Source organism: Eptesicus fuscus, chromosome 2 (assembly GCF_027574615.1).
Source record: "Eptesicus fuscus isolate TK198812 chromosome 2, DD_ASM_mEF_20220401, whole genome shotgun sequence".
Classification (NCBI taxonomy): Eukaryota; Metazoa; Chordata; class Mammalia; order Chiroptera; family Vespertilionidae; genus Eptesicus; species Eptesicus fuscus.
The window spans coordinates 46,929,089-46,947,699 of NC_072474.1; the positions used below are offsets into that span (position 1 = coordinate 46,929,089).

The following is an 18,611-nucleotide window of genomic DNA, read 5'->3' on the forward strand; positions in this document are numbered from 1 at the left end:
AGTGATGCCCACTCTTGTGGAAGGGATGGTGCACTAAGAATAGGAAAGGGTACAAGGAAACTGTCACGAGTGCTAAAACTGTTACATCTTGATCTGGGTGCCGGTTACATGGTGTGTACATATGTTAAAAGTCAGAGTTGTACACTTATGATCTGTGTATGTTACATTTTGCACCTTCCTGGACTTTTTCTAAAACAGCTCTATTGAAATATAATTGACAGACCATAAAAGTCACTCATGTTAAGTGTACAATGAAGTGATTTTTACTATATTTATCAAGTCTTGTAACTGTCCCAGGTTCCAATTTTGGAACATTTCTTACATCTCAAAAGGATTCCTTGTGCCTATTTGCACTCACTCTCCTTTTTCCCATTCATCTCCAGGCAAACATTAATCTGCTTTCTGTCTCTACAGATTTTACTTTTTTCAATATTCCATGTAACTGGAATCATATAATACGTGATCTTTTTGCATTTGGCTTTTTTTACTGACCATATGTTTTTGAAGTTCTTCCATGATACAGTGTATATCTATACCTCATTCCTCCTTCTTGCTAAATGGTATTCTCTTGAGTGAATATGCCATCTTTTATTCACCTACTCATCAGTTGAGGGACATTTGGATTATTACTAACTTATGACTGTTATGATAATACTGCTATGAATACTTACATACAGATCTTTGTGCATGTATTTTAATTTCTCTAAGGTAGAAATATATGAGTGAAATTTCTGAGTTATGTAGGAAATTTATGCTTAACTTTTTACAAAACGATTGAGCTGAATTTTGGATAATAATTTCATTTGAATGTTTCCATTTTACTTTTTTTATTGGCTAAAATTTCATGAAACTGTGAACTATGTAAAATTATATTAAAGCCACTGCTTAGTTATTTGCTGTTTTGCCATTTCAAGTTCTGAGAAAAAGGTAAGAGCCTAACCCCAGTCATATGAGTTGATCTGAAATAGATCACAAGTTTTTTGTCAAACATGATCACATTTACATTTTTGCATCTTAGCACCAAAAATGTACCAATTTTTATCTAAACTCATGCTCACCCTCATCGGTGTTTTCCCGTATGAAAATGCAAAGCCTTAGATAGAAGCTGAAGCAGAAAACTGTAAGCCAAAAGAATACCCTTTGTTAAAAGGCAAAAAACTGGTTAAGAGAATTTCAAAGTTTCAATAATAATCTTATCAGTTAGGGAAGTTTTGCCATTGTGATGTGTAATTTATGAAATTACCTCACAGAACACAAGTATAAAGATAAGGTTGATATCTGACCCTTTGAAAGTGTTACATTTCATTTTTATTAGCTTTTTGTAACCAATATTTTATAAAAGTCTCCTAATTTTAATATATGAAACAAGATTATCTGTGTGTGTGTGTCTGTGTGTGTGTGTATTTGTGTGTGTGTGTGTGTGTGTGTGTGTGTGTGTGAACCTTTTCAGCTGTTGTTTTCCATGCTGGCTTTCCTCCTCCCAGCTGTTCATTTTATGACTGATATTTTATTCTGTTTCCTCAAAACCATATTCATAGAACTGACAGGAATAATTCTTTCTGAACTCGTTAGCATTTGAGGTAGTAAGGAACTGGGTGGGCAAGTGTACTTCTCTGTTGCTGGTTTTTGTTGGTGATAGTTTTGTCTGACAATTGAGCACTAATGTTCCATCAGGCTTTGGCTCACAACTGGACCTGTCTTTGTTGGTTCTGCCATGGGCTTTTCTGCTTTATTAGATGGGATCTAAGATGAAAAAAAAAAAGCAATTTAGGATTTTTTGTTTTTTAGTGTTGGATTTTCTTGACTGAAAGACAGACAGGGAAGGTTGGGGTAAAAAGTGTTTCCCCCCCTTGCTACCTTGATTTTAGAACAGCCATCTTGAACCGTGTACTAAAACCTTCTGTGGTCCATTTTCTCTGTTCCCACTGCCCCCCTTGTCCTTTTCCTCACAGACTGCCATACTGTTCTGAAGAACAGGGTACTGGCCTGTGTGCCACTTTTTCAAAGCATTCTATTAAGCATTATTTTCCATAACTTACTTTTATTTAAAAAATATTTTTATTGATTTCAAAGAGGAAGAGAGACATAGAAACATAAATGATGAGAGAGAATCATTGACCGGCTGCCTCCTGCATGCCCCGCACTGGGGATTGAGCCCGAAACCCAGGCATATGCCCTGATCAGGAATCAAACCTGGGGCCCTTTAGTCTGCAGATCAACACTCTATCCACTGAGCCAAACCGGCTAGGGCTATTTTTCACAACTTTCAAAAAAAATCTTAGCTGAGGAAGCTGTGTAGTAAGTTTCTTCATATTTACTAGTAGATGCTTCCCTATGTTCTCTTTATCTTATAAACTGCACAGGTATCCCAGGAGGCTCTTACCTCTTTAATTCTTCTAATATTCCAAACGAATCTTTCCTCACCTTTCATTCTTCTACCACATGCTGTTGTATTGTATTCCGCATAGCCTACATACCCAGGCACACCCTCGTCAGCTGTGTCACACATACCTCACTGCTTAGCTGAGGACTGATTAGCTACCCCGACACATCTAACTAACTGTTAAGTGACTTACTCTGCAGCTTGGTCTCTTACTAGGCTCTTAGAGAGGAAGCTGGGCTAGTGACAGTCTTTACTAACCCCTTAGCTTATATCTCCTCTAGTGATTTTATTTATTCTTTCACATACTTATTGAGTGTGTAATGAGGGCTAGATGCTTGGGGATGTCTTTGAGAGATTCATATTCTTTAGGGGTCCATTTTATCTTCCCATGATGCAAGTAACTTGATCACAAGAAGAACAAAAGGCAGGCTGTGCCTCAGTGGGCCCAGTGTTGATGACAGTTGCTACCCTGGAATAGTTATTTGTTTGGTAAACATCACTGAGACATGATGGAAGATCCAGGCCACGCTGAGCTTTTAAGAAGGGGATAGGGTGGATAAAGGAGAGGAATGAAGGTGAGATTACTAACATAGTCCTTGACATACTAGTATATTATATTTATATGCATCATGTACTGGTAATTTAGCAGTCAGGCAGATGATCAGCATTCTTTGAGTGTCTACTAAATGCCTGGCCCCAGGCGATGAGGTGCTTTGTATATGCCTTCTCATGTAATTCTAACATCTCCAGACATCTGTGTTACTATTTCCATTTATTATGTGAGAAAACAGAGGCTCAGAAAGACTAAGTATTTTGTCCAAATTCTCAGGGCAATAAATGGAGCAGGTTTCTACTTTTAAAATTATATCCCATCACAATTGGGATAAGAGGAATTCTATAACTACTGAGGTGTTTGGTTGAATTAAAACATCTATTTTCAGCAGATAAGTAGAGCAGACATCAGAAATTTGGTACATTAAAAAAAGGTCTTATTGGAATAATAGAGAAAATCAACAAAACCAAAAGTTAGTTCTTTGAAAAGATCAGCAAAATAAAAAATCTTTAGCCAGACTGGCCAAGGAAAAAAAAAGAGAAGACTCAAATTACTAGGTGATATGACTTATTGTCATGCAATTGTTTATAGTATCCCTTTATCACCCTTTTTAGTTCTGTAAGGTCAATAATAATACTTCCTTTTTCATTCCTGCTTTAGTAATTTGAGTCTTTTTTTTTTTTTCCCCTTGGCCAGTCTGGCTAAAGATTTTTTATTTTGCTGATCTTTTCAAAGAACTAACTTTTGGTTTTGTTGATTTTCTCTATTATTCCAATAAGACCTTTTTTTAATGTACCAAATTTCTGATGTCTGCTCTACTTATCTGCTGAAAATAGATGTTTTAATTCAACCAAACACCTCAGTAGTTATAGAATTCCTCTTATCCCAATTGTGATGGGATATAATTTTAAAAGTAGAAACCTGCTCCATTTATTGCCCTGAGAATTTGGACAAAATACTTAGTCTTTCTGAGCCTCTGTTTTCTCACATAATAAATGGAAATAGTAACACAGATGTCTGGAGATGTTAGAATTACATGAGAAGGCATATACAAAGCACCTCATCGCCTGGGGCCAGGCATTTAGTAGACACTCAAAGAATGCTGATCATCTGCCTGACTGCTAAATTACCAGTACATGATGCATATAAATATAATATACTAGTATGTATCAGTGGTCGGCAAACTGCAGCTCTGTTGACTAATGAGTTTGCCGACCACTGACCTAGATGAAATGGACAAATTCCTAGACACAAGCTATGAAATCTGACTCAAGAAGAAATAGAAAATCTGAAAAAAATCTATAAATAAGGAGACTGAGTCAGTAATAAAAATAAAAATGTCCTTTTACAACGATGGCTTCACTAGTGAATTCTAAAAAACATAAGAATTAACACCAATTCTTCACAAACTCTTCCAAAAAATAGAAGAGGGGAAACTATCTCCTAACTTATTTTTAAGCCATTATTACCCTGGTATCAAACTAGACAAAGACATAATCAAGAAAAGCAAACTATAGATAAATATTCCTTATGAATATAGACAGAAAAAATCTTCAACAAAATACTAGCAATCCAAATCTAGCAGCATATAAAAAAATTTATGTACCATAATCAACTGTGATTCATCCCAGGAATGCAACAATGGCTCATTATATGAAAGTCAAACACCTGTTAATAGAATAAAGCAAAAAAAAAAAAAAACAAAACCATATAATCATCTCAATAGATGAAGAAAAATCATTTAAAAAATCCAGCACAATAATGAAAAAGACACCCCAATTAAAAATAGGTAAGAGATTTGAATAGGTATTTCTCCAAAGAAAATAATCAGTAAGTACATGAAAAGATGCTCATTATCATTAGTCACTAAGGAAATGCAAATCAAAACCACAGTGAGGTACATATAGTGAGATATCTAGAATTAAAAAAAGAAAGTAAAAATACTAATATATATGGAGATTTATTATAGTTATTGACTCACATGGTTATGGAGGCTAAGAAGTGCTACAATCTGCCATGTGCAAGATGGGAAACCAGGAAAGCCAGTGATGTAATTCAGTTTGAGTCCGAAGGCCTGAGATCTGAGAGGCTATTGGTGCAAGTCCTGGAATTTGAAGGCCTGAGAACCAGGAGCTCCAATGTCTAAGGGCAAGAGAAGTTGGATGCCCCAATTTAAAGAGAGAGAGAGAGAGAGAGAGAGAGAGAGAGAGAGAGAGAGAGAGAGAGAGAGAGAGAGAGAATGAGAATGAGAATGAGAATTCGCCCTTTCTCTGCTTATTTAAGCCCTCAGCTGATTGGATGATGCCCATTGACATTGGTGAGGATGGATCTTCTTTACTCAATCTACCGAATCACCAGAAACATCCTCACAGACACACTCAGAAATAATGTTCTACCAGCTATTTGGGCATTCTTTAATTCAGTCACATTTCATAGCATTGTTCATAATAGCAAAAAAGCTAAAACAGTCCAAACATGTATCAACTGATGAATGGATAAGAAATATGTGGTACATATCCACACAATGAAACGTTATTCAGCAATAAAAAGGAATAAAATACTGATACATACACCATGGATGAACCTTGAAAACATGGTAAGTGAAGGAAGCCGGTCACAGAAGGCCACATATTGCATTATCCCACTTTATAAAATGTTCAGAATAGGCAAATCCATAGAAACAAAGTAGATTAGTGTTTCCAGAAGCAAAGAAGAGGGAAGAAAGAGGAGTGACTGTTAGCCACTGTCACTGTTAGTGACTGTTAGTGTTTGTTTTTGGGGTGATGAAAATCTGCTGGAATTAGGTAATGCACAACCAGTAACTATACTGAGGCCAAGACATGGAAACAACCAGTGTCCCTTAATAGATCATTGGATAAAGAAGATGTGGTAGATATAAGTAATGGAATACTACTCAGCCATAAGAAAAGATGAAATACTTCTGTTTGCTATAGCATGGATAGATCTTGAGACTATCATGCTAAGCGAAATAAGTCAGACAGAAAAAGTCAAGAACCATATGATTTCACTCACATGTGGGATATAAAACTGAAAGCAATAAATGAACAAACAAGACAAACAAACTCATAGATGGACGCAGACAACAGTGGGAGCAGGTAGTAAAGGGTAAAGGAGGTCAAATATATGGCAGAGGGAGATTTGACTTTGGGTAGTAAACACACAATGCAATGTACAGATGATGTATATGGTATACTTGAAACCTATATAATTTTATTAACTAATGTCACTCCAATAAATTTAATATAGAAAAACACCCCAATGAATCGTAAACTCAAAGGGTGAATTGTATTGTGTGAGTTATATCTTAGTTTAGGACAATGGCTTTCTTGGAAGATTTTTATTGTCAAGGTAACTTTAAGTAATTATATAAAGGATATAAATCACATGTCAGGAGAACTTAGCCACATGGCTACTCCTAGTTCCAAGGGTTGGAGTGTGATTCTGGAACATGCAGTTCACCTACAAATCTGTTATTCAGAAGGAAGGGGAGGATGGGTTTTTGTAGACAGCTGGTAACCTCCATCACAGAGCAGAGCTAGAATTGGAACCTTAGGTCTTGGTGTCCTGGTCCAATTTCTTTTTACCATACCATCTGTTTCTCTAAGGAGACTGATTTCATAAGTGTAATCAGGCAAGCTGCCGAATATAGGCATATTTTTGAAACTAAAATAAGATTTGTCTGCTAACATTGGGACTGAGTAACCTTGGAAATGACTAAGCACTGTAAAGATTGCCCTCTTTAGGAAAATGTGCATGAGTGTACAAATATAGGTACAATTTTAAAGGGAAAGAGTCAGTTCCAGAGAGAGTCCAGAGATCTAGGATTGTACAACTTCCCTTAGAAGAATAGTGGGAAGTGGCCTTGTGCATTTTTTGAACAAACATGCCATTCATTAGTCCTGACAGGCACCCCTTGGTTTGGGTAAACCCAGGTCCATGTTATTGGCACGGCCCCATCTGTCTGTTGAGTGTATTGCACCATGCAGAGCCCGGAGTACTTAAGGGTCTTGATTTCTCCCCTTCACACTAAGTTACGGTATGTTAGGCTACCAGTTAGAGCTTGCAAGGGTTAGAAGCTCTGCTTGCATTAAATTTATTTTTAATTTAAAAATTTAAAGGATTATTCATATTTACCTATTAAATTACAAAAGGTAAATTACAGTGAGGAACTTGGGAACAGAAATAAATAATTATTTCAGGGAGTTCTGAAAATTTGAATAGTTTAGGGACTGAAAACTCAAATGTTTACAGGCAGGTAATTTTGAATGGATGAGAGTATGATTATTGGGAATCGTGGCAAAACAGAGTGTAGAGGCCCTGCCTTAAGACATTAAACAATGACAACATCAACAACAAGAAACATGAAACACCTGCATGTGATGCATGTGGGCCAATTAAAACCCATGTGGGGCTAAGTTTAGCCTGGAGACCACCAGTTTATGGCATCCTCTCGACTGGATCATAATATAGCAATATGGAACAAGGAGTTTAAAATTTGTCATGTTATGAAAAGAGGCAATGCAGGAAGTGAAGAAATTAATTGGGACATAAAATGTTCTTTGCTTTTTTACTTAAAGAAAAAAACTGGCCTAATATTTGGAGAATGATTCAAATTATGCTATAAATACATAACCGTTTAAAGCACAGAAATATATAGAAAGTGCCAGCGCATGGAAATATACCTATGTGAAAATTAAGTGAGAGCAGAATGCAAAATTATAAATTTAAATGAGTTATAATATATGTTAACAAAGATTGGGGGAAAATGTGGAGTGATGTAAATAATTTGACGGTCATCAGATTTCTTTTTCCTGAAAAGAAGCTTAAATTCACCATGAAGAAAAAGACAATGCAGGCCATCTCTATGAAGAACATCAGTAAAATATCTAGTTGTCTTTTGGATTCGATCTAACTAAGCTGGAGTATGACTGTTTCAATAGGTTATAGCTTTGTCCTATAAAAAAAGTGGTCATTTTCACCTGAAAGAGATGACTTGGCTACTTTCTCTGTGATACACTGATATTTTGTTTCTGCCTCAGAATTCTGTTTTACTTTTTTCCTCTTCATTCTACTTGATAAATATGGATCCAAGGAAAGTGATTCCAGTCCCAAACTTCTTGAGTGAACCCCTCCTTTAATGCCATTCATGAGGAGGGAAGTCCCTGGGGGTAATGTCAGGGTGTTCCAGGTTCTTTGGCTTCAGAAATGGCCCAGACTTTGCTTCAGGTTCTGGGGTTTCCAGAATGTGGCTGCCACCCAGAGTGGAGTGTCCATGGTTGTTGCCATTCGATGCTTGTGCTTGGCCAACAGCTCCTGAAATGTCTGGGGGTGACCGGGACCCCGCTCCCCCTGTTGTTACTCATTGGTGTGATGAGGGCCTCCTCAGTCTTCCTCTTGTGCTCCCTTCTCACACAGCCCATAAAGCAGTGGCTGCTTTTGCAGGAATCTTGGGATGAAGACAGAGATTTCATGTCTTTCTGAGCCTCAGGTGTAATTGCTATAGGGACAGGGACTGGAAGTTGTGTCATAGGCCAATTATAGCTTGGTAGGTGGGGCATTATTTGGAAACTCGGGGTGATTTGAAAGAGTTCAGATTCAGCAACTCTTTGAAACAAACATAAAGGTTACTTTCCGTGCTGATGGGGGGCATGGATTGATCATTGGTGTTGCTCTCAGATTAGTTTCTACTGAGATTTCACTTCTTGGTTGCTTCATTGTTACTGAACTTTCTAGAAGTTGCTCCACAACACTGATTTTGTACAATAACTCAACATATCTGTGAATGCTTACTCAAGCGACTTAATTCTACTCTGTGCCAGCAATCCAGGCCTAGAGGTAGATAAATCGCTTTCTTTGGTTGAGACAAGATTGATGTTTTTGCAAGGATCTTGGCTGGAGATCCTGAGCCTAATTGCAGATAGCTTGACTGACATAAAGCACAGTTCTCTGGTCTGTTTTTCTATTGCATCCCCTCTGACTTAGTGTTAGACTATTGCATTCAGACTGTATTTTGTGGTCATTTTGAGTCGGCCTCATTGCTGCTTTGTGTGTGAGATTCTTAGTTTCTTTAGAGCGTATTTGCCTGCAGTCCTCACTGTGGTCCCAGTGGTCTGATTCCTGAATGAGAAGTACATTTCTTTATCTGCTCACAGCTAATGGTGTCTCTTGCTTGGAAGATTTTAATAGCTGCTAAATGGTGTCCCTAAATCCATTCTGGCTCCCTGCAATCCATTCTCCTTTCCGTAGTCGGAGGTGTCTTTTAGAAATACAAATCTGGTCCCGTCACCCTTCAGCTTAAAAGCTTCTGTGCCTTCCAGTGGCCTTTAGCCTGCACAGAAAAACCTTCCTAGGTCCCGCCTCTCCCCAGCCTCTCTCCTGGGGCTACCAGTTCTCTGTGCTCTGGGCACCTGAGCCTTCTTGCGGTTTTTCACTCGGGCCTTCTCCTCTCACCACATGTTGTCCTCTCTGCAGCAAGGTTCTGCCTCTTTCTTTTCCTCTTTCCTCTTCTTTGAGGCCAGTCCTCACCCCTCAGCTGTGCCCATTACCCCTAACATCCAAGCTCCTCCCGTTGATACCTATCCTCCTTAGCACTCATTTCTGTTTAAACTTCACCTTTATTTGTGTGACTCCTGGATTAAGACCTGTTTCTACAAAACCAATAAGCTCCACAAGGGTGGGCTGTATCTTTTTGGCTGAGGGAGGGGCTTATCATTGCCAGCTTGTAACACATGCTGTAGGTGCTTATAAATATTTACTAGGTGCCCGGTGCATGAATTGGTGCATGGGTGGGGTCCGGCTGGCCCGCCCTGATTGGGGGTGATTAGGGCCAGGCAGGCCAGGGGGAGGGGCTGAGGGTGGTTGGCCAGCTGGCCCCACCCCGATCTGGCTGGTTGGCTGGCCACAGTTTGTGTCATAGAGACCGGTCGTTCCAGTTGCTTAGGCTTTTATATATATAGATTGAATGGCCACAATTTCTTCTTGGTTTACCCTTCTGGAATTTTATGGCTCTGCCTCATGTAAGTCATCACTTCATCTATGACTTCTTCTCTAGCCAGCCTACTTCTATCTAAAGGCTCTATTTTTATCTAGTTTTCTCAGCTTTATAAGAAGGCATCTGGGCTTAGTCTTCTAGTGACCAGATATGCAAACCTTCTTTCTTCCTCTAAGGCCATCCTTTCCTCTGACTGAGGAGTCCTGCAGCCCTGACCATCTCTCCGGGTTCCCTTTGGTGACATCTCCTAATGAACTCTCATTTATGAGCCTTTCTGAACTACAACTCCAAGCTAGGAGCATGTGACACCCACAGTCTCAGCAACAGCATCAATAAAAGAGATTGATTTTTCAATGATAATGACAGTAATTAAGGGTCCTGCATGAATTGGTCATTGCCTCTTAAACAACAACTAAACTCATTTGTCTCATTGCTGCAATTTACCATCTCTTCTGCCATGACGAAGGAATTGCATTCTTAAGAAATTTTACATTCTCAAAAGTCATGATATAAAAACAATTGCTTGACTAGAAGAAAAGGGGATAGGGATTGGTCAGGATCAGACTCAAAATAAAGGTATTTTTCCTACAGAATTTTTTCTAATAAAGCTTTAAAAAAACAGCTCTGCAAATATTAGTAAAGCCCATCACTGCAAAACCCTTAGTGTTTCACTACATAGAGCATTTGTTCCGGAATAAGTCTTTGTTTCCTATCATTGCCTACACTACCATTAGCAAAGAACCTTTACCCCGTCCTGCCTCTTCGATTACCCAATTGTTATAATGAGTCAAACACCAAGCCTCCCAAACCAACCAGCTTTTACAGACAACAGCTTCTCTGATGTTAAAGGGGTAGTTCCAGATCTAGTATAAAAATGGTATATGTAATGCTTCTCTGATTTATTCTGTTTACTTTAAAAACGAACAATCTGTAATTTTCTCAGATCTGGACAGCCTACATCAAACAGTCACACCTGTGTTTTAATGTTCACCCCGACTCAGGTGATGCAGGCCCAGTGTGTCAAAACAGAAACTGAATTCTACCGCCGCAGTCGCAGCGAGATAGTGGACGGAAAAGGGCACACCATGGGGGCGCTGTATTGGCAGCTGAATGACATCTGGCAGGCTCCTTCCTGGGCCTCTCTAGGTAAGTGTTTCAGCATTCCTTGTGTGTGTGAGAGAGAGAGAGAGAAAGCAATCCCTCTGGGGAGAGGCGCTGAGAAAACCCAGAGGCCGAGGTGAGGAGATTCTCCAGCAGCTGGTCCATGAACTGCCCCCCACCCCCTCACAGTCTTTCCAGCCGCCTGAGAGGCAGCCTCGCTATGAGTTCTGTGCTGTGCAATGTCACAAAAGCAGGCTAACGAGGTGGGTAGATTCATGCCCCGAGATCTGTTACGTGTCATAATTATTGCTTAGATTTCAATTTATTTAAGAGGACTTTCCAAGGCAAAGGGGCATTTACTTATGCATCTCTTCTTCCATTTAGGAGACTTCAACCATGTGGAAGGTTGGCCCCACTAAGTGTTAGGATGTCCCTTTGCTTGACTCCCGTTTAAGACCATGAAGTCATCTTTATTCTGCCCTATTTATCTCTTGAAAGGGGAGGCAGTAGAGTCAGAAGTCCAAGTAGGAAGGGTTCTCAATTGAAGCAGTCCAACTAGCAATGGGTGAGATGACTGGCATGGCACTTGCAGTTTGAATTATTCTACTTTGGTACGTGAAAAACCATCCAGAAGTAATGATGAATCTTTGGCCTTCACCAGAGGTGGTTTGAAGCAAAGTTCAGTTAACACCAACAAAAGTTTGGGGTCAAAAAATGAGGCAAAGTCCGTAAAAAGGCCATGTTTCTGGGTAAGGCTCTTAAACCAGCTATGGATACAAATCTAAAATCCATTCACCACAGGCTTTGATTAGTGCCAGGTCACCTCTGGAGGGGAACTGGAGTTTTGATCAAGTTTATCTGGCTAAACTCTTTATCAGTTCCAACCAGACAAAAGGGTATTGGATGAGAACCACAGGTAGAGCACGGGGGAAATAGCCCTTAACACAGGATGAAGAGATACTGTTTAGAGACACTTGGGCAGTGTTTATTTATTTATTTACTAGAGGCCCAATCTCTCGAGGAGACGCCCTGCCTCCTGCCTCCTTGGAGGGCCACCCTCGCGCACCTTGCTGTGCATGCAGCCTCCTGCTGATCAGTCTTTATGGTGTGATGACCATTAGCATATTAGCTCTTTATTATATAGGACAGAGGAAGGGAGAGGGAGAGAGAGAAACATCTATGTGAGAGCAAAACATCAATCAACTGCCTTCTCCGTGTACCTACCAGGGATTGAGCTTGCAACCTGGGCATATATGCCCTGACCGGGAATCGAACTGGCAGCCTTTTGGCACATGGAACGACCAGCTGAGCCACACCGGCCAGGGCGAAATATTTTTTAGTTTGTGGGGTTAGCATACTAGACTTGCCAACGGGGCACAGCATTCTACGGGTCCTCGGCAACTTCTAGCTGTATGTGAGGCACTGCCCTTAATTGCTGGTTGGGTGATCTCCAGGCGGAACTTGCCAGCCACATTAGTGACAGTGCTTGTTTTGTCTCACTCAGAGGACTTGTGCTCACGGGAACAGGAGACTGTGAGTTCTAAATCATTCTTACAAAGGAGTATTCATAACAGGTGCTCCCTGCCAGTGCTACTGGTTTCCTTCTTGTGTGTATAGTAAAAAGGAGCCTGGGCGCCTTGAGCCCCCAGAAGCAAGGAGTCAGCTCTGGGCCCAAAAGACGGCCTGTGGCATGTTTGACTTAACTGTCTGAGCCCCTGTTTCCTCATTTGAAAAGTGGATGTTAAGGAGTGCCTTACCCAGATGTCAGGATAATATGTGGTAACGTTCAAGATGCTCAGAGCCTCAACAAACGTGGGTTCCCGATCTTTGTGGGTCTCCCTTCCACTCTCAGTCCTTAGAATTATGACAGATTCATACCCACCGGGCCATGGGGGTGACGATTCTGACTGCCTGACCCTGCCCACCTCCTAACTTTCCTGACTTTTTTAGAGTACGGAGGAAAGTGGAAAATGCTTCATTACTTCGCTCGGCATTTCTTTGCGCCACTGTGGCCAGTGGGTTTTGAGGATAAAGGAGTGTTTTTCATCTACGGGGTGTCAGACCTTCACTCGAACCGTATCGTGACGCTCACTGTAAGTTGATTGGATTTTCTCTCTGTGATGGAGAGTTTTAGATTATTTTGTTATTTATTTGGTGCTTTTTTCTTTGGGGAAACAGAAAAGAGGAATTAATTTGTATCAAAGTGTTTCTAGTGTCTGGAGTAGAAAATGGGCTGTCCCAGAGTCAGCATACCCCTTTTCAGGGTAAAACTGCTGTTTATTCTGTGACCTTAAGCCTTACAATGTCTTAGTGACTCAGTTTCCTCATCTGTAAAATGATACCAGCCTATCGTCTTTTTAAAAAAATATATATGTTTATTGATTTCAGAGAGGAAGGGAGAAGGAGAGATAGAAATATCAATGATGAGAGAGAATCATTGATGGGCTGCCTCCTACATGCCCCCCACTGGGGACCGAGCCTGAAACCCGGGCATGTGCCCTAACCAGGAATTGAACCCTGACCTCCTTATTCATAGGTTGACGCTCAACCACTGAGCAATACCAGCTGGGCCAGCCTATTTTCTAAAAGGCTTTCTATAGGGAGTGGATAAAAGAATTAGATGCAACTGAATTATAAACTATAAAGTGCCATTTAAATGTAAGCTTATTGATAATCATGGAAAGCAGGAAATAGCTTTATTGAGAATGCATATGTGGAAAAGTAAACTTGGATAGAAAACAATGCTAGGCGAAAAGAAAGGGCAGAAACTCAAGTCTTGGGCGCTACAGTTTGGAGGACATGGAGCATAGGTCATGCTTATGGAATAACGGCGGTGCCTGGGTACTGTGCTTCCTTCAGTTCTCACAGCAGCCCGCGAAGTTAGTGCTGCTGTTATTCTCCCGTTATGAAGGAAGACACAGAGACTCCGAGACCCTGGTGAACTTGCGTAGTTACACAGCTAGTACTTGGTGGCGCTGAGGTTAAACCCAGGTTTCATAGTCTCTTAACCATTCCTGCTATTCACCTTTCATCAGTGATTACTCCTCTTTTCCTCTTAAAAAAGTGGTAACCCAGCAATGTTTGCTTTTGTTCTGTGTTGTTTCTCCACAGGTGAGAGTGCACAGGTGGAGTTCCCTGGAGCCTGTGTGCTCTCACAGGACCCCGGATTTGGTGATGAGAGCAGGGAAGGCTGTCCTCCTCTATCAGGAGCCGGTGTCTGAAATGCTGCAGAGATGTGGGCATTGTACACGGCAAAGCTGTGTGGTTTCCTTTTACCTGTCAACCAACAGCAAACCCTTGAGCTCAACCAACTACCACTTTCTGTCCTCACCGAAGGAGGCCGAGGGGCTCCAGAAGGCAGACATCACTGTAAGCACCGGTCGGTGGGGTCACCATCGCCTCGGGAGCTGCCCTGCTCTGGGGCAGGCACTCTGCATCTTGCTGTTTGCTAACTTTTCCCTTGGAACAGAGTTTCCCCAAGGCCTGGGAATTTTGGCTCCTTCCCACTGGAAGCAAAGGCTAAATGATTTTTACTTCTAATTCAGCATTTGTCAAAAGTTTTTGGTTCTTGCTACTCCTGCTGTTCCATCAGCCCTCCCTCATGGGCTCTCGAAATCGAGGGAGAGGCATCAGGGTCATCAGGGATTCTCTCTCCCACCCCCCCCCCTCCTGCCCCCTGCCCCAGAGTGCCAAATTTGGTCCTGGGGCTTCAGTGCACCAACCCCGAAGTATTATTGTTGATGTAAGAAATGGTCAAACCTGTAGAGAATTTTCATAAGAGTTTATTTGAGCCAAATTGATGGTACATGCCGAGGAGCAAGATCTTAAATGCTCCAGAGAATAACAGGTTGGCAGCTTCTTTTATGCATATGAAATTAAGGAGGGAACAAGGCAGATTGCATGAAGGTGGGAGGAAGCAAAACAGGGATTGTATTACAGGATAGTTAACAAGATTGTGTGCTCTCTGGAGTGTTAATACCCCTTCCAGGTTAGTACTGCTGGTCTTTATTTATTTATGTATTATGTATTTATTTATTTATTTTAATCTAATCTATCTATCTATAGATAGATACTGGTTAACAAAATTATACAGGTTTCAAGTGCACAATTCCACTACACATCATCTGTACACTGTATGGTGTGTTCACCACCCCAAGTCAAGTCTCCCTCCATCACTTCTGGTTTTTCAAAGGTGTGTTAACCTAGATACACAGCAGTGATGGGCAGGGTTTACTTAAGGCAAAGACAAACCTTTTCCTAAAGAAGTTATAGGTGTGGGCGTGACCACCCACCATGACCTGTCCCGTTAGGGATTTATGACCAGATCGGCCTGTGAAGTTACTTTCCACAGAACCCCATTTTTCATCCACTTTATCATCTGTGTTTACAAGTGAGCAGACAAGTCTAGAGGGACTGGCACGCTCCAGGAACATGCTCAGGGAAGCATCGGAGCCAGGAGGAGCACTCTGATTTTGAGATTTTAAGTAGAGTCTATTAATCTTTAAAATTTTCATTCTATGCTCCTTGATTTATTGCTGCAAAGTAGCTTAATTATCAAATCTCTTTATAATTGCCAAGAAAAACAATGGCATGATCAGGCTGTGTTATAAAAACTGTGCAGCTGGAGAATTTGGAATCTCTTTAGTCGATTGAAACCCTGTCCTTCGTTTTCCTCCTACACATAGTGATTGAAAATATTTTTCTAGAAAGGTCCATTCTCTAGTTTTAGCGAATTTTAAATGTGTCTGACCCATTACTTCATTGAGGAGCCTTAAGTGGGAGGATTTTTTACATTTACTTTAGAAGTAATGATATAGAAATTCTTAATCCTTGATTAGAAAACATATTATCTTCTTTCCCAGTAATGAAAGATTCATGTAACAAAATCTAAGTTATCTGTAACAACAGATAAGAAGGAAATGACATATATTTAAGTAGCTTCTTTCCAGAAAAGAAAAAAAACCACACCAAAACAACCCCACTGTGTAGCAGACTAGACCTCGGATTTTGAAAACAATTCTTTTCTCTTTCCTTAGCTAAGCCTTCATTATCTTGGGAGAATGTGGGGTGGGAGAGAAGTAGGACTTCTTTATTTTTCCTACCTCATTTGAATTTCAGTGAGACTTGCCTTTCCTAAAGGGATACAATAACAACAACAACAACAACAACAACAACAAAGCATTTATTGCAGGCTTAACATTGGCCAGGCACTTGGGTGTCCTGTCCCCAGGTGGATGCCAGAAATTTGTTTTCTCTGCCTCCCTGAAGCCAGGGTGCAAGCTTGAGCCCCAGGCTCCGTAGTCAGATGCATTGAAATGAGATTCCAGTTGGAAGAAGGCAACAAGAGTGAGCAGGTACCAGAGTCGCTTCCGTCCTCTGCCTTGGCGCAGCAGTGACCGGGGCCTCCGTAGCAGCCGTGTGGGCTGGCCAGAGCCAGCTGTGTGAATCGCATGCTGTGACTGCTTTACTGGAACAGGTGGACGATTGGTTTGGGAATCTGACATCTAGCTTCAAGCCTGAGTCTCTGACCATCTGAGAGCTACCTAATATACTTCGTTTTCATTTCTGCTTCTTCCACAGTAGGTTTGTTTTATTGTTTGTAGCTCAGAACTCTGAATGGCAATCAGACAGGTGTGTAAGGCTAAAGTTATGTATGGTAAAAATTCTCCTTTGAAATTCTCGATGCCACCCATAACATGTCATGTCAGACCTATGGTGTGGCATGTACCCATGCTAAGGACTCGTATTTCATGACGACGGCTGAGCTTTGACGACCAGGTCACACTCATCCATACGCTCTCAGAGAGGCTCGCGAACCCCCGCCCTCGGGCTGAGCTCAGCCTCACTGTGCACGCGCTGCTCCAGGACAGACGACAAGGTTTAAACTGTGCGTTTGCTGATATGGTGTGGCCTTCACACATCTTGGAAGTGCTCATGATTGTGGCTTTGCAGTTCTCTAATGAAGAAGAGAAAGCTCTCATGCTAGACCTTCCGTACATGCCCGGCAGGCTGCTGTCTCGGTTTCTGGGTCTTTTCGGAGGAGCAGGAGGTGAGCTCCGGGGCTGTGCTCTGCGGCTGGCTCCAGAGAGATCTGGAGAAAGTTATTAAACGGCCCAGCAGTTATGCAAAAACGTTCCTCTCTGGATGAAACCCTGAGAAGCACTGTATGTGATATAAAGCTTTGAGGTTCTTGTGAAATAGTCTCTCTAATAATAGGAGACTACACATTTCTGCACTTGGTTTGAGATTACAATTTGGTCATTTCCCAGAGCCTTAACACATTCCCATGTATTTCTCAGTATCTGACACAGTGCATGGAGTGTATGACTTTAGCAGCTGGTGAACCAAAGTTGTAGGAAATATACTCGCTGTTAGGCCCACATAAACACGCTCTGATAGGCGTCCGGTATGGAACGGAGAGCTCGTCCCTCATCCTTCACTTCATTTATTCTTTTCCTTCAGGCCACCATCTCTCAGCACAAGGACACCTTTGTGTTTGACCTGGCAACCTCGGCTGTGGCGCCCTTCGTGTGGTTGGATGTAGGGAGCGTCCCGGGGAGATTCAGCGACAATGGTTTCCTCATGACGGAGAAGACGCGCACTGTATTCTTTTACCCCTGGAGGCCCACCAGCAAGAGTGAGTTGGAGCACTCTCTTCATGTGACTTCCTTGGCTGATATTTACTAAGGGAAGCCAGCTACTTCTGAGCACTTCTGAGCCACCCGCGCGAGCGGCAGGCAGCCGGAGACCAGCAAAGGAGCCGGAAGCCGCCCGCCTGCTGCCAGGCCTCTGCTGCATGGCTCCCAGCAGTGTGCCCAGCCCTCTCCGGAAAGGCTGTGTCCTCGGGGCCCCTCCAGCCAGCTGTGCCAGGTCGGTGTGGTGAGGTTTCCCCTTTTAGCTTCACCACCACAGGAGCCAGTTACAACCCAACCGCCCCTCCCTACCCAGAGAAGGATGTCTGCACAGGCCAGCCTCTGGGGAACCACGGGAACGTGACCACAGGGCTTCCGATTTGGCTCAATCCAAGGAGCTTTTCAATTCAGAGGAGTTAGATTTCGGCTGTTGACTCTGGCAGAAAAGTGGTGTTCTTTTTCGTTTGGGTTTAAATCATTTTACCTCGATTGATTAATTTTAAGAGGCTACACATTACTTTATGACACACGATCATGTTCTTAAAATTACCTTGATAAAGCAAATGGGGAAAATTGTTAATAAATTGTAATAATTTGGTAAAGGTTTGTAGGGATTTTTTGTACTGCTTTTGCAACGTCCTGTAAGTTTGAAATCATATAAAAAATTAAAATGTACGTACATTGCATTAAGTGGCTTATTCCATCTGTGGCTTATTTAATCATTCCATAAACATTCCATTGTGCCCAATACTGTGCTGGCCATTAATTTCCAGTTAGCTCTGGCCAAGTTTTTATTCTAGTTGATAAACTGGGAGAGTTTGGAGAATCTGACCGAGATATTTGAGGGCTTTTCTCTGCGAAGAATCATGTAGTTTTCTACAAAATGGACCACCATTGAGAGTTTAGCTTTAAAATCAAGACTGATTAGGT

At 41.5% G+C, this 18,611-nt stretch overlaps 1 protein-coding gene across 2 annotated transcripts in view; it reads left to right on the top strand.

Annotated features, from left to right (window-relative positions):
• Positions 1 to 18,371, top strand: part of MANBA (mannosidase beta) — a 100,497-nt gene extending 82,126 nt beyond the window's left edge. The window contains exons 14-17 of one of the 2 annotated variants that reach the window (XM_054726985.1): positions 10,950 to 11,094; positions 13,000 to 13,142; positions 14,161 to 14,418; positions 17,512 to 18,371. In XM_054726985.1, coding sequence (XP_054582960.1) covers positions 10,950 to 11,094; positions 13,000 to 13,142; positions 14,161 to 14,418; positions 17,512 to 17,736 — 771 coding nt within the window. In that variant the 3' untranslated portion in view covers positions 17,737 to 18,371. The remainder of the gene's footprint in view (positions 1 to 10,949; positions 11,095 to 12,999; positions 13,143 to 14,160; positions 14,419 to 17,511) is intronic. The other variant, XM_054726989.1, reaches the window with a different exon arrangement.
• The last annotated feature ends 240 nt before the right edge of the window (positions 18,372 to 18,611 follow it).